General features: G+C 37.5%; 1 protein-coding gene across 3 annotated transcripts in view; it reads left to right on the top strand.

The window, feature by feature from the left end:
- Positions 1 to 15681, top strand: part of PARD3B (par-3 family cell polarity regulator beta) — a 991638-nt gene that overhangs the window by 574658 nt on the left and 401299 nt on the right. For all 3 annotated transcript variants that reach the window (XM_055345407.1, XM_055345409.1, XM_055345408.1), the window contains exon 12: positions 12287 to 12457. In XM_055345407.1, the coding sequence (XP_055201382.1) occupies positions 12287 to 12457 (171 nt within the window). The remainder of the gene's footprint in view (positions 1 to 12286; positions 12458 to 15681) is intronic.

A 15681-nucleotide genomic window follows, 5' to 3' on the forward strand; every position in this document is an offset into this window, starting at 1 on the left:
GAGAGATACTGTATGTGTATTGCCCAGCACAGTGCCCATGATAAACTTTCAACAAATGTTAGCCATTTAAAATTAACCTGATGTTAATCACATGTGACTCCCACTAAACAAAAGCCAAAAAGGCCCATGTAGAGTTTACAGGAGCATCTCTGGTCCTAGAATCCTGGCTTTGTTGAAGCATTTATCTTTTCTCACTTATCATTCCATGTTTGTTTCAGACCTAGACACTGAGCTAATGCCTTTTTCCTTGGGAAATAAGAAATTCATTGTGGGTAGACAACTTTCTAATGTACTCCTTGGATCAGTTCATTTCTTTTTTTGCATAATAACTGATGACAAGATTTCAGTAACATGCATCAGTAGACCTTTATGCCCCTCACGGCTCTGCAGGACAGCTAAAGGGGCTGTGATTCAGACTGCTGTCTCTGTCACGCCATACATCTATAGGTCTGAATGTCCTCCAGGTACCTCACCTGCCTCCTGGACCAGTAGACTAGCTGGAACATGTTTTTCTCATGCTCTGGGGTGGCAGAGGGCCAGCAGCAAAGAGTGAAACCTTTTAAATCCTAGGCACACAATCCTTCCACTCACACATGTGCACATGCACGTGGACAGGTGCACCTCCAACCAAAGCAGTCATGTGGGTGAATCCAACCAAGGCCAAGGAGTGCCAAAAAAACCCCACAGTCTGCCCATGATGAAGCTGTGGCAAAGGTGTGACTACAGAGAAAGGTGGCAAATTGGGGCCAATTGTTCAGTCTGTCAGACTCTCCAATCTGGCTCAGATATGCAGAACCAGGAGCAAAGGGAAAATAATAGTAATAATGACAACAGCAGAGATTAGCCTTCATTGTGCTTAGTGCTTAATGTACGCTGGGTGCCGTGATAAGTACTTTAGGTGGATTCTCTAATTTTATTCTTCACATTTACACTGGATTGTTATCGTGTCATTCCATCAGAGGGAAATTGCCGATTATAACGGTCAGTGCCTCTCCTATAGTCACATAGCCAGGAATTGCTTAAACTAAGATTTGAACCCAGGCAGTCTGACTTCAGATCCTGAGCTACACTGCACTGCAATGAATCCTCCTTCATCTCATCCATTGATATTCCCAGAGATCAGGGACTGTTACCCTGGAGTTGTCTGGTATCATGCTTGTCATCCTTAGCCAAGCCATCTAAGCATGTGCTATGTTTAAGGATGAGTCTTGGTCATGTTTGTGGATACCAGATTGATATTACTCTTCTTATATTTAATGACAGTTCTGTTTGCAGAATTTATTCCAAGTAAAATTGGAACTGAAATGATTTTTTGGAAATTAAAAGCAAACATCTTAGTTTTTTTATGGGCAATAACTTAAGCTCAAGCAGATATTGGAGAGCAGGTTTAATATGTATATCCATGTTTGTGTAAGTGAGCATCTCCTTACCTAAGCAGTTTCTAACAGTCCTATTTCTTGAAGAAAGATTTCACTTTCCATTTATGTAAATTTCTTTCCTGACACTGGTCTGCTGAGTCAGACAATCACACCACTAAAAACCACTGGACAGCATATTTATAGCTGATCTTAAACAGTAAGAGGCATCAATCATGAATTCAGCCTTATTGTGAATGTTAGTGTCCATTTGTCTTGTTTACTTTTTTGCCGTGTAAAGGGGTAGGAGACTAAGCTTAGCTCACAGGAAATCTGATTAACCAGAAAAAGAGAGAGAGGAAAAAAGTATCTTTCTCTTCTGCTGCTGCTATGCCAATAATCTACTGTTACTCTTCAGAAAATTGCCACCTGTTCTGTGATTCAGGATTATGTCTTACAAAAATTGTTTTGAGACTTTGTTCCTGTCCCTGTTCAGAAGATGCAAATGTAACAGACTGCAGTGTCCCTGGGGCAAAGGGGAGATAAGCATGGGGAACATCCACTTTAGCATCTGGCCCTAGGTTTTTACGTAGAATCAACAAAATCATCTTTCTGCCAGAGCACGATCTCTTTCTTCTGGCCCTTCATACCACTAATTGGTTCTCAAGGTGTTTTTCCCTTTGGGGAAAGTGGATTCTTGAACACTAAACTACTTTGAAAAAGTATGACCAGATTCCTCCTGTGGATTCTGTAGGCTCTCTGCTCCTGGGGCTACTGTTGGTATAACCAAAGATAGGCTAGATGCAAAACCCCGAACCACTGTGAGACTGTGACTGTAATTGAGGGCCTCTTTTCATTTTCTCTCTCTCTCTCTCTCTCTTTCTCTCTCTCTCTCTCTCTATCTCTCTCTCTCTCTCTCTCTCCTTTTTACTTATCTCTTGGGCTACTGCTTTCTATCATTTCCTGTCTTGAGTTATTTCTGATGTAGATGTAAATATCTATTTTAGAAATAAAAGCATCTCGGATATTCTAGGATTCCCTCTTGGAAGTGAATGCCTCTCACTCTAGGGGCAAACTGAACAATATTTGTACTCTGAATAGAGTTACCCAAATGCTTAATCTCATTAATATATATTTATTTATTTATTTAAAGATTTTACTTATTTATTCATGAGAGACAGAGAGAGAGAGAGGCAGAGACACAGGCAGAGGGAGAAGCAGGCTTCAATCCTCATCCCGGGTCTCCAGGATCACACGCTGGGCCAAAGGTGGCGCTAAACCGCTGAGCCACCCAGGCTGCCCTCATTAATAGTTCAATTCCAGTCTGCGTATCAAGAAGTAAATCCCAGAAACTCTTCCCTGCTTGTGTGAGGACACATTTGCCATTTCAGACCACGTCAGCCCACGAAGTTCTTTGCAGACCCTTCTAAAGCTTCACTTTGAGCTATGCTTTTCAGTGTACAAAATGACCACTGACCTCAGTAGCCAAATATGAGTATTGATGCTAGTTTGCTTAAACAGTAACAGGTATTACATGTTTGTAATTTCATTTTAGTTTCTGTCATCCTTACTAGACATTTGCTGCTGGAGTACAGTGTAATTGCTCCCAGAACCAGAATATGCTGGATATAAGTTTATGGGTTTAACTTCTTATGAACAAGAACTGAGTGGCATTATGAGGTTCTTGAGGATGCTTTTCTAAAATTTCAATACTGTGATTGAAATTTAAAGTGAATATGGTGGTGTAGTTACTGTTAAATGCAAAGGAATATTGTCTTTCTTGCAGTTAGAAAAAAGTACCTTGAGAAAAATACTCTCCTTTCCGCAAACCCACATAAAAATTAACTTTTCCTTTCCTCCAATAAAGCACTCACAAAGTCTTGACAATCAGTTTGAAGACCTTCAATATTCTCATCCTCATTGGCTAAACATTTTGAATTCTGAGATCAGTGGTTTTCTTTTGCTTTGCTTTTCATAAATTACAGTAACTGAAATGTTTCAAGAGAAAATGCACTTTTACATCTATTAATTATAATAACTTAAGCTGCTTATTTCTCTTAGTTTTCTACCTTGAAAACCACTTTTAGGAAAAAACATAGCTATAATAGTGATATTGTTAAACAATTGAGGTAGAATATTACTATGCTGTAGTAAGAATAAAATCTCATAGAGTCTATTATATTAATTCTGAATGACATTTTTTATTTGAATATACAGACTTTGGGAGTAGAATATGTCCTACTGAAACCTTGAAATAATAAGGTAAAAATTAAAATTTAAAGGTAATTTTTGCTAAGGAAAAAAATGTCATGTATCAGATTATTTAAGGTCTCTAAAATGGAGAGAATGGATTTAAGAATAGCTGTTATTCTCTAGAAAATTAATTAGCCAGGTTTGTGCTTAATAAATACTACTTGATGATGATGAAATTAAATGAAAGAAAAATGCCTGACATAGCTAATTGCAAATGCATGCACTCAGAATATGAAATAGACATAATTTAAGTAATTTGATTCTGGTGTGCTTCGGAAATTTGGAATACTCCCTCTGAGAAATGCAGAATTTCACAATCTACACTATTTAGTTTGAGATAAAATAAAAATATCTAATACAAGCAATCTCCCTATTTTAAAATGTGAATTTTTAGAGTGAGTATACACAGCTCTAGAATTTCTGGGAACACAGTGCTTGATCCTAAATCTTCCTTCATGTCTCTTCATAATCTCAAACAGTTAACAGTATCCAGGCTCCTCAACAAGAGTCCAGTAGGAGTTCCCAGAGTGAGTCATTTCCAACTCCATTTCTACTGGTATCTATAAATCATGTGGTTGATCTATAATTAATGAATTCAAGGGAAGATAAAAGGGACAGCTTTTAAGGAACTCCAATGTTAAATGATTTCTTCAACCACCCATTTTTCTTGAAATTGATAATGTTTTCTGCTGCTGGAAAATTGTAACAATTGTTACCAGCAGTCATGTCTTCCAGATTTTTACCTCTGACCAAAGGATTCCACGGGCCAAGAATGTCAGTAGCTTCATTGTAGGTCTTCAACTGTTAGAAGCCAAACTCTGACATTTCATCTTGATCACAAAAAGTATGATACATCTTATGAACATCTTTTTTTTTTTTTTCATCTTATGAACATCTAAAAACAGGAACTTTGCCTGGAAAAACTGATAATCACTGTGTATCCAATGAGAATTTTACCTTAAAAAATGAAATTATTTACTTAAACACGAGAAAATATTTATCAGTTGTTATGTAAATTATTTTAACTGTTTTCCTTTTATTAAGAAAGCCAGAAGTGAAAAAAAAAAAAAAGAAAGCCAGAAGTGTTGGCATATGTTAATTCAGATAGTCAGGCTCATCATTTAATGGGTTTTCTCCAGTTGCAACTATTTTATAAAGATGAACTGTAACATTATTTTTTAAAATCTCGCAATACCAGCATCAGTCGTTGCTTTTCTAGCTGATCTTTATCACTTACACATTTTTATTTCATACATGGAAATTCAAATAAGCAATCCATACCATGCCAGGTATAATTTTGGAAACCTACATCATATTGAAGTATATTTTGGACTCCATGATTGTCTCTGTGAGCTGAAAGAAATTGTAAGAATTGGTAGCCTTAATCAAAAAGGAAATTACAATCTGAAAAGTTGTTATACTATGATGATACTTTGACTCTGAAAATGTACCTTTCACCTGTAAAGCCATATTCACTTTATTATGGGTATTTATAGAATAGATATATGTTCTATGTATATAGAAAGAATTAATTTATACTCATATATATTTATTATGTATTTACAATACTTATCACATATATTTATTCATATATATATATATATATTCACATATATATGTATATTCATAACATGGTCCAAGCTTTGTTCTTGGCACTTTGCTTTGGACCCATTTTTCCAGTGACCAGACTTTAAGCAATTTTAGCACAAACCAGAGTATAATTCTTTTTTTGGTAATTAAATAAGATGATTTTAAGTTGAAAAGGCCTCTGGTTAGGCACTCATGACACAATCTCCTTAACTCCTATAAAACAACATATGCCTTAATAAGCTTTTTTTATCCAGTTTCCTAGGCCAACATAAACCAGAAACAGAAAATCAGGAAGGAGATAGGAATATATGGAGAGGGAGCTGAAATGACAGGAAGCAGAAGTGTCAGATAAGCACAAAATGCTATTACGGCATTAGTAGGCCAGTGAATATTTGTGATAACTCTGTTGGTGCTTCTCAAGCTTTTTTGCTGAGGAATTCTAAGACTCGGTCGGGAATGACTAGAGTAGAGTCTATAATTGGGAGATATTTATGCCCTACATTTTTTCCAGAGAGAGTTTAAAATGAAAGAATCATAATACATTTTGAAAGTATTAGGATGCTTTTGATTATATATATTCTGATGCTCTAAATAATATTCTTCAGTTATCTTTGGCAAAAACACTTTCAAATACCACAAATATAGAGTAAATGGTATGTTGCTGAGACTTTACCGGTTCGCCACATCAAAATGGAGTGAAGTTTTTAAAACAATACTGAATTAAATGAATAAATTTAAATTTAACAGTAGTTGAGGAAGTGGGCCAGTACACAGAAAGGAATCAAGCTTTTAGAAGTCTGAAGATTCTGTGAACATGTGCTGGCATATTCAGGCCTGCCTGGGCTCATGTATCTCTCATAGTCACATTTTGTGTATAAACCATTTGTTCATTGTGAATGAAACTTACCCCAGGTCCAGAACACCCAAATGAAAGATTTTTTAAGTGACTTCATTTTTGCCTGAACTTCTTGAACATCTATAGTGAGTTTGCAATATATAGTAGCTTGGAGATAGGGAATTCAAAGCAATTCATTCCATAGTCTAAGAAACTGGTGACATAAGAAGTTAAAAATATAAACAACTCTAGTATGATAAAGATGGGGTATATGAGCATTAAAGATCCTAGGTGTTGAGATGACAGAGCAATTAATTCTGCCTATGAAGAAATCTATGAATGGAAGGCAGTTGCTGAGCCTTGTTCTGAAGGATAGATAAACATTCAGTGGAAGAGCAGGAATGCAAAGGACATTTTGGACAGAAGGAGAAATATGGACTATGTCTCCACAGTGTATACCCCAGAATACAATTTCTTGTCCCTGGAAAATAAAACTCTTACTTGGGGAGAATTGGTCCTGTTCATGTTGGTTGAAATTGCGTTGGGACAGATGATGTAAAATGTTGATTAATGTAGGTAGATATTCTTCAGGACAAGAACTTACATGCTTCTAGTCTTAACAACTTTCTTGATTTTAAAAATTATACCTTAAAATCTTGATTTTTTTCTTTTCCTTTCACTGCTGTTGTTTTTCAACGAAGTCAAATGATTTCAATGTGGAATGCAGTTCTTCATGAGCTTGGATTTTTTTTTTTTCAGAAATATGGTAGGCAGATGTTGTCATGAAATGATTTTAGGCCTTGTGAAGGATTGTTCAGGACAATCCTTTCCCTCAATCAGGTGTCATCTTGCTAGGAGTCCCAGCCCACTCCAGGGAAATCCTGCTCTGCCGTCTGAAGTCAGGCTTTGGGGTTTGGGCTCCGGGTGTTGATAATATCCCAGGAGGCTTTACTGAGGGCCCCATTAGAAACATGCAGAGGCAGGAGCCGACATCTGCTCATGATTAATCCTCTCAACACCCTGGCCTAATGCGGACTGGCCTTGGGCTCCAGCCAGCTCCTCCCGAGAAAGCCAGCCCTCTCCCTCATGCTTGTTTCATGTATTGCAGAGGCCAGGTCTTCGCTTAGGCTTTCTTACTCTCCCCTCTGTGTTCGTGAGAGCTTTAGAGGTAAAGGGGCCTTACAAAGAATTAGTCCAAAGAGATGGATTAAGCCACACAGTGTCACAGGTAATCATGGTAGTGATAGTAGTACCCAGGCATCATTGACCACAACAGGTGCTAAAATACAAGGTCACTAGACCCCTGGAAATCATGGATATACTTCAGTGGGTACATGGAACATTCTACAAAGTATATGACTGCCCACATTACAAAGAATTGTCTGCTCCAAATGTGCAGCTGGGGAGAAACTGTGGTGTGAATATTTGTTTTTAAGAGGTGAGAATCTGTAGCCTTTATTAGATTCTCAAAGGAGTCTAAGAGTCCATGAAAGTAAGAATCACTAGCAAAAAAGTTAGAAACATGGCCTTCAGTGTATTCCAATCCTAGCTCAAATCTACTTTAGAAATGTGACTTCTAAAAAAGAAAATGTGACATGGAGGCTGAATTCTTGTTTCTTAATGAAGGCAACAGTCCCCAATGTATAGGATTGCTATAAAGATTAAATTGTCTAGTGCACATAATGAATTTAGCACAATGGCTATCCAAAGAAGAAACTCATTAAATAATTATTGTCATTAATAATTGTAGTGTCTTTAAGCATCTCTAGAACTCTGATTTTAGAAGAAACATAGCGCAACATCTACATCTGACTCCGAGACAAGGACACCTAGCCATGCCAATAACCTTGACAAATCACTTTTTCTCTTTGAGTCTCTACTTCTATATCTCTTAAATAGTGGAGAGTGGTATTTCTCTCACAGGGTCATTGTGAGAAAAAATGAGAGAGCATATATAAAATATTTGACCAAGGACTGGCCTATATTAGGTGCTCAGTAAAAGTGAGATGTAACACTCAAACATCTTATCTCCTAGTCCACTCATCCTATTGCATTAGAACTGGGTTAGGGCTCATGAGATTTCAAGCAATCCCAGGACATGGAAAAGACCTAAATCTTGTACCAGTTTTTATTTGCCCTAGAGTGTCCTAGGGATGTTACTTTTTATCTTTATTCTGTTCTCCTGCCTCTTTGGGGAACTTCCTTTATTCACTTCTGGCTTGAGGATAGATAGAGTCAGTTATCGGGGGTGGCCAGAGATGAAGAGTATGGTTGCCAGAGGTGAGGAGTCTTGTTAGTTAGGGATCTGATGGCAGTAATATAGGAAGGAAAGTGTTTTAGTCTGTTCGGGCTGCATTAGCAGACCACCATAGACTGAGTGGCTTATAGAAAACAAGTTTATCTCTCCCAGCTGTGGGGCTGAACTCTAACATCAAGGCACCAGCAGATTCAGTGTCTATTGAGAGCCCTTTACGGTTGACAGCCATCTGCTTGCTGTACCCTCACATGGCAGAGGAGGTGAGGGATCTCTCCCAGGCCTGTTTTATATGGGCACTAATCCCATTCATGAGGGTTCCATCCTAATAATCTCACTTATTTGGAACATATGTATTTGGAAGAGGGGCTGGGGATGAGGGACACCAACATTCCATCTATACCAGAAAGGGATTTTTTTTCTTTAACAAACACAAGCATGACCCAAATTGCAATGAAATAAATATTCTAAAATTACTGAGTTATATCCCGGGATAGTTGAATACCCTTATGTAAAATCAGCTGATAAGAGTTAGCATTCTCTAAGTATTTACCTAAACAATGTATTTAATAGAAAAAGATAAAACCATAAAAAAGTGCTTTTCTTGGTCAAGATTATTCCAAAGCATACGCAATGGGCATACACAATTATGAGGGATATTTAATGAGTCTGAGTTAGAGATATTTAATGAGCGTTCCATTAAATCACTTTCATTTCCGATCAAGAGCCGACATGGATATGCATTTATGTCCATATAGCTAGAAAGGTGAACAAACTGTCTTCTGCTTCTATAGAAGACAGTAGTTGTCCTGCTATCCCCCAGCACACACACCAGTCACCATATCTTCTGCTGCCTGACTCTGGATTTTTTAGGGGGCTTTCTTCTAGGAGACATTTGGTGGCATATTGTCCTCTCTGGTTTTGAAAGTTTTTTCTTTTTTTTTTTTTTTTTGAAAGTTTTTTTCTTGAAGCATTATTTCTTCAAGAACGAGTCATTGTCATCTACGTAGCTGAGAGAATGGTTAGGGAACAGAAAATGCTAAGAAGCCAGAACTTAGGCTCTTCTGATTTAGCTCTGACCCTACCCTAACTAGCTGAGCAAGTCCTAGCCCACGGGGAAGTGCCTTCTCTTAAGAGGAGTTCAATAAATGATTTTGCATCCTCTTTGGGCATCACATTATTTATCTGTAAACAGAAGAGGTTGGATAAGATGATCTCGAAGGACCTTTCCAGCTCTAAATTCTGTGATTATATTCTAAATGTTAGGACAACATGGCACTTACTGGTATCACCATTAATGAAATTACCCATCATTTATCTTATACAGAGAAAGCACACACCAAGAGCAACAGACCAGCCAAGCCTGGAAATGAGAGTGTGTGGATTTTTATCATGCCCACAGCTCTCCAGTGATGCTTGTGATAAATGTGTGTGTCTTCTAAAAAAAAAAAAAAAAAATCCCAGCTGCCCTGCGGTGACCTGATCTGCCTTTTTGTTTTGGACTTGGATACAGCAAATATGTTCCACTTCAATGTAGTGCCCTGTATGCTTGAGATCTGGAATGCAGCTAAAAATGAAAGTTTGTACTTAGTACCTGTTGGTAAGAGATTATTTTTTACCAAGGAAAGGTCCTTAGATCTCCTTATTTCTTGTTCACCTCTTCACTTAGACCTTGCCCCATACTTCACAGAGAAGGTTCACAGGAGGTTACCAGGTGGAATCTCGCTCAGATTTTATTTCCTCCATTCCAGAGATACCCAAAGAGTTTCAATCTTTATCTTTCTTCATATCATAGAGGACGAGGTGTCCTGCCAAGACTAAGCCTCTACAAATCCAATGCTAGCCTCATTTCCTGTTCACAAAGCTAGGATCTTGATCCAACTCTTCTGCTTCCTTCTCCTCCTTAAAAATCTACATCCAATTTTTAGTGACCCTCCCAACCTCCTTCTCAAGATTCAACCCAATAATCCTCCTTCCGTTAAAGACCAAAATGGAACAGAATGATTTCTTGAGTCATGTCTCACCTCGCATGACTAAACCATTAAGTTTGTTTTTGTTTTACCCTGTTTTGTGTAACCCTAACCTCAGTCTTTCTGTGCCTCACTCACAATTAGATCATAGAAATGGAGAGATTTCTTTCTTGTTTGGCCTTTCCTGTAAATCTCATTTCCAGATTTGCTCCAAATTAGGGTAAAGGTTAAGTGGAGTGGGAAAACAAGAGGAAGGGAGGTGACATTACGCTCTGTGGAGGCAGTCCACTCAGACTTTTTTCTCTGATGGGATGCCCTCCTTGATCGATCTTGTCACCTTGCTGTCCCACTTCCTTCATTCAGGAGCATGTGCTCCTTCCCGTGGCCCCTGAGATCCTGCAGGAGCAGCGCCCTCTCCAGCAGGTGGCACATTCAGTGCATCTCCATCAGGTCATTAGCTCCCCAGAGCAGCTTTCACCACTCACCCTTTCCCCTGCTGTCAGCGGAAGAACTTCCTGTGACCATCTGCTACCGAATTAGTCAAAGTTTATCAACTTGCCCACAGGATTTCTCTCCCAAAGCTGCACAGTTGGTCCTATTGTTCATTGTATGTCTGGTTTTCTCATTTCTTAGGGAAGTTTTATTCTTTTGTATTTTACTCTCTTAATTTGAACATGGATCCCAGATTCTACCGCAAAAACTCTTCAATATTTTCCTTTCCTATTTTAGAGTTGTACAGCTAGTCTAGAGACCAGGGAACAAAGAGAATTCTAGAAGAGAGACTCTAGAAGAGCCAAGGTACATGTAACCAGAACTTGGGTCAGTTTGTCTCTGGTTTGCTTTTGTGACATGGACAGGTTACAGCCCTTCCCTGCCTCAGTTTCCTTATCTATAAAATGTGAATAAAAGCATTGTTCTAGAATTTGAGTTCTGTGAGAAGCACTAGAGATAATTTATGGAAAAAATCTCCAGGAAGGTAGCTTGTCATATTATTGTACTAGTATTTCTGTTAAGTTTATTAGCAACAGTAGCAGCATCATAACCCTCCTAAAACTGCACCTGTGCCTCGTAGTGAGAACTTTCTACCCCAGTGTGAAAACAGGTATAAGGCATTCCTTAACCTGTCAGCATTTTGAGCATTCTTTCCTCAAGGCTGCCCACTGGGGAGAGGCACTCTGGTCCACTCAAGTCTTTTGTTGGCAGAGCTGCCAACTGGAGGATGTGATGCTCCTGGCTGAAGATGACTAGTTCCTAGAAGTGATTTAGACTAAAATCCAGACTGCCTATCCACATGTTGAGCTTCATGCACTTTGTAACGCGTGGTTTCTCAAAGATTCTGGGTAAAAGTACTTATCAGTCAGACCTCCTTGCAAAAAGCTCGACAGTCTCTTGTCGTGCTTTTTCTGCCAGAAGACATCATAGCAAAGTGATCCTTCACTGCATACCCCTGTGTTCTGTTGCACACTAGCAGACTAGCAACTTTTTGGTTGTGTTAGAGAAAATTACATGAGATTTTTTTTTTTCAGCACTGTTCAACAGAGCTGGCGGTAATATCTAGGAGACACATTACCACTGTCAAATATGCAACATTTGAGCATAATGTCTCTGTGCCTCAAAATGCTAAGCCCTGTTTCAAGTGATATGACCACTTCCTTTTGTTTCCAAACCCCCTTCCCTGAGCCAACATGATCCCTGCCAGCGAAAACGGCAGAATTGGACTAGGTTAGCATGCTTGCCAAAGATTTAGGTAAAAGATATTATATAAATGTCTAAATTATTGCAGCTTGGGACTCTGAGATTTCTAAAACATACTTTCACACAGTTCATTATTGTTGGTATTTGTGACTATTTGATAAGCTCCAGAACCTTTTTCTGCCATAGAAAATAAATCATTCTTAATGGCTGGATTTTTTTTTTCTTTCTTTCTTTTTCTTTTTTTTTTTTTTAAACTTGAACTTCTCCTGAAACAGCCATCCATCATCACCATACTTTTCTCTGTTTAATAATGTTTTTCTTTGTTCTGCCCTAGGATGGTCGTCTGCGGATGAATGACCAGCTGATTGCTGTTAATGGGGAATCTCTTTTGGGAAAGTCCAACCATGAAGCTATGGAGACACTGAGGCGATCAATGTCCATGGAAGGAAACATTCGAGGGATGATCCAATTGGTGATTCTGCGGAGACCAGAGAGACCACTGGAGGTGATGCATGTCTTTAGTTCCTTCAGCAAATTGCCCAAATGGCCACGTAAATTGTGCAAAGTTCCATCACTTAGTATCCTACTGAATCTAAAACAGGAAAAATACACCCCAGAAGTATTCTGCTGGATTTATGTGGCCAACACGTGGTTGTATATTATAGGTATAACTAAAAGGTATAAAAACATGCATATAAAGTAAGTAATTTATCAAATGTAACAGGTCCATATTTTCTAGGTTTTTTCCCCCAGAAATTTCTAGAGCTTTGGACTTTACTCATATAATAAACTATTAAACATCTTTATATACTTTTTGGTTGATGTGCTTATATGTCCATACTTTAGAAAACTCTTAACCAGATATATACAGTGCTTAATGTGAAGATTGTTAATAATACAGTATATTTTCCCCCACAGTGTGCACATGGACACTATAGATCTGGGACTTCACTAATTTAAAACATGATCTGTTAAACAAGCTGCCTACTTCATGTTATTAAATAAATGTTTTTAATTAAATAAGTATTTTTGCAGCATCTTATCATGACTTTTTATGCATTTTTTAACATAAGAGATATTTATACATACACATGGAGTGTAAGAATAAAATGTTCTTGAATGCTGATATCCCTGAACATTTCACTTACATACAATTATATTTATATTACATGATTATATTATTAAATCATATAAGTATATTAATATATTTATAATAAATAGAAAATATTCTTAAAACATTATTTTCCCTTTATATGAAAAGTAATTATTTTTTTAAAAGATTTTATTTATTTATTCATGAGAGATGCAGAGAGAGAGGCAGAGACATAGGCAGAAGGAGAAGCAGGCTCCCCACGGGGAGCCTGATGCGGAACTCTATCCCAGAACTGTGGGATCACGACCTGAGCCAAAGGCAGAGGCTCAATTGCTGAGCCACCCAGGCGTCCCAAATTATTAAATGCTCCTAAAGATTTTTAAGAAAATAGAAGAAGAAAACAGTTGATCATAGTTTAGAGTAAAGAAAAAGATGAGCAAATTGCACAAATAGTCTCTAAGGACAAGTAATGTCTGTGTAATGCAGTAATGAGCAGAGTTAACATAGAATACTGTTAACACACTAAAATAAAATATTAGTTTTAATAAGTTAAACTTAAAAATAAAAAAGAGAGGATTTTTCAAATTAAACAATAGTAGAAGGTAGTTGGAGCTCCTAGTAGTTAAAAGCATAAGCTCTAAAGGTTTGGATTATTTGAGTTAAAAATCCCAGATTGTCCATTTTTTGGCTATGTGAAGACATACACAGTTGAGCACTCAGTACTTCCAGATGACAGATACTGTTGTCTATTTTATCCCTTAATGTATCCTCATTTCCCAGCACACAGTAGACACTTAATAAATATTGTCGAATGAATGAATAAAAGATGCATCTGAGACCTACTTTATCTGAGAGGGTCAGCTGAAGTAGTAAACTTATAAACTATATCTCACTTTGTTATATTATCAGCTATTGGAAAAGAGTAACTGTACCTTTTTACTCTTCTGTACATAACCTTGTAAATGTTAAATAAATGTAAATTGGCCAATTACTGGAGACTATATATAATGAGCCAACTCGTTTTCAACATTTGTGTCTGCTTAAGTGACAGAGAGGCTTCCATGAATATTTAATGGATTTTACTTATGTACATAGTTATAAAACCCTGATCTATTGCTTCCATCCATGATGGAATTGGCTCCTTTCTGGTTTTTAATTTGATTCTTAACTCAAGAGCCTTGGGATTCATGGTACCCAGTTGTCAGAGTTGGGTGTGAAGGATGGCCCATGGGCTCCTAAGCCACCCATTTTTTGCATCTGTTTACTATGTTTCCCTTAGGATTTCTTGGAACAAAGATATTTCAACTAAGAGAAAAGTCTGGAAGGCATTGCTGTAGAGTACCATACTTGTGCAAATAGCAAAAGTTAAAAAAGAAAGAAAGAAAAGATGAACACAATTGTTGTTCTGTTCACCACCTCTCCCCTTCCTTAATTTCATGTCTTTTCCTAAAACAGATGCATGCGTGGTGGGTAAGCATTCTGTACTTGGGCTCATCTAGTTGAGACATTTTATCATTTACATTCTTCTTTGTTGCACGTATTTCCACTCTCCCACTCTGAGGTGGGTTGACAATTATTCCATCAGAAGCAAGTGCTAAACTTTTGGTTTGTTGCCTATCCTCGCAAGTGTCTTATTAATGTAGTTCACCAGGAAATTAATTGGGAATTAAGAAATGGGACAAAAAGCAATTTTGATGAGGACATTTAAACAAGGTTCCTTTTTAGTTTCCCTAATATTTACATGTTTTCCATGGGGAATGGGCAGGCACTGGTGCTCACAGCTATCGGGAATCTCTGTGGTACCCATGAAGATTAAAAAGCATTTTTTTTCTTATAAAGACAGCAGCCTCTAATGTACAACTAATCTTTATTAAATTGGAAAAAAAACCATTTCTGCAGCTATTTGATCTCCCAGTTCTATGCTTTACTGTGTCAAAGCATATGTTGTGCATTCATGCTTTTGGTGGCTCTTCCTGTGGAGCAGCAATCACCCTCAGGTACAATAAAAAAGCATCATAACTGAGAAAAAGGTCTCAGCACTGCTTATACATTCAGGCAAATCAATTAGTTAGATTTGGCAAGAATACCAAAATGGTTACTTGAACATTATATTGATATAAAAAAAACTGAAGAAGCTACTTAAGAAAAGTCAAAATATATAGTTGTTGGAGTATTTTCCCACATTACCCAGATGTACAAGATACGTAAACAGTTTTGATGAGGACCTCGTAAAGAATACATAATGAGTCCCTGATTGAATCAAAATCATTTTAAACAGAAACATGTTTTTCAAAGGATGAGCTTGAGGTTCAATTGTAATTCTATTTGAGCCTAGAGAGTTAGTATTAAAAAATGGGTTATGACCTGTTTTTATCCCCCCTTCTCCAAAACATTTCCCTCCTCCGCTACAAGTTCATCTTGGTAGAAGCGGAATATGTTTAAAAATCCATTATATTTTTTATTGGCTGGGACACTAATGGAGGGCTGCACGACAGCTCTATTTTACAAGCTGGATACTTTAATTAGGCTGGTTACTGATCAGTTGTTGGGATATCGATTGTGTCATTTATCAAAGGCTGGAAAAGCAGAAAAAAATTTTTTTTTCCTTTGGTTCTTGTTGTTCTTGTGAAAGCACA

The sequence above is a fragment of the Nyctereutes procyonoides genome, unplaced genomic scaffold (assembly GCF_905146905.1).
Source record: "Nyctereutes procyonoides isolate TBG_1078 unplaced genomic scaffold, NYPRO_anot_genome, whole genome shotgun sequence".
Lineage (NCBI taxonomy): Eukaryota > Metazoa > Chordata > Mammalia > Carnivora > Canidae > Nyctereutes > Nyctereutes procyonoides.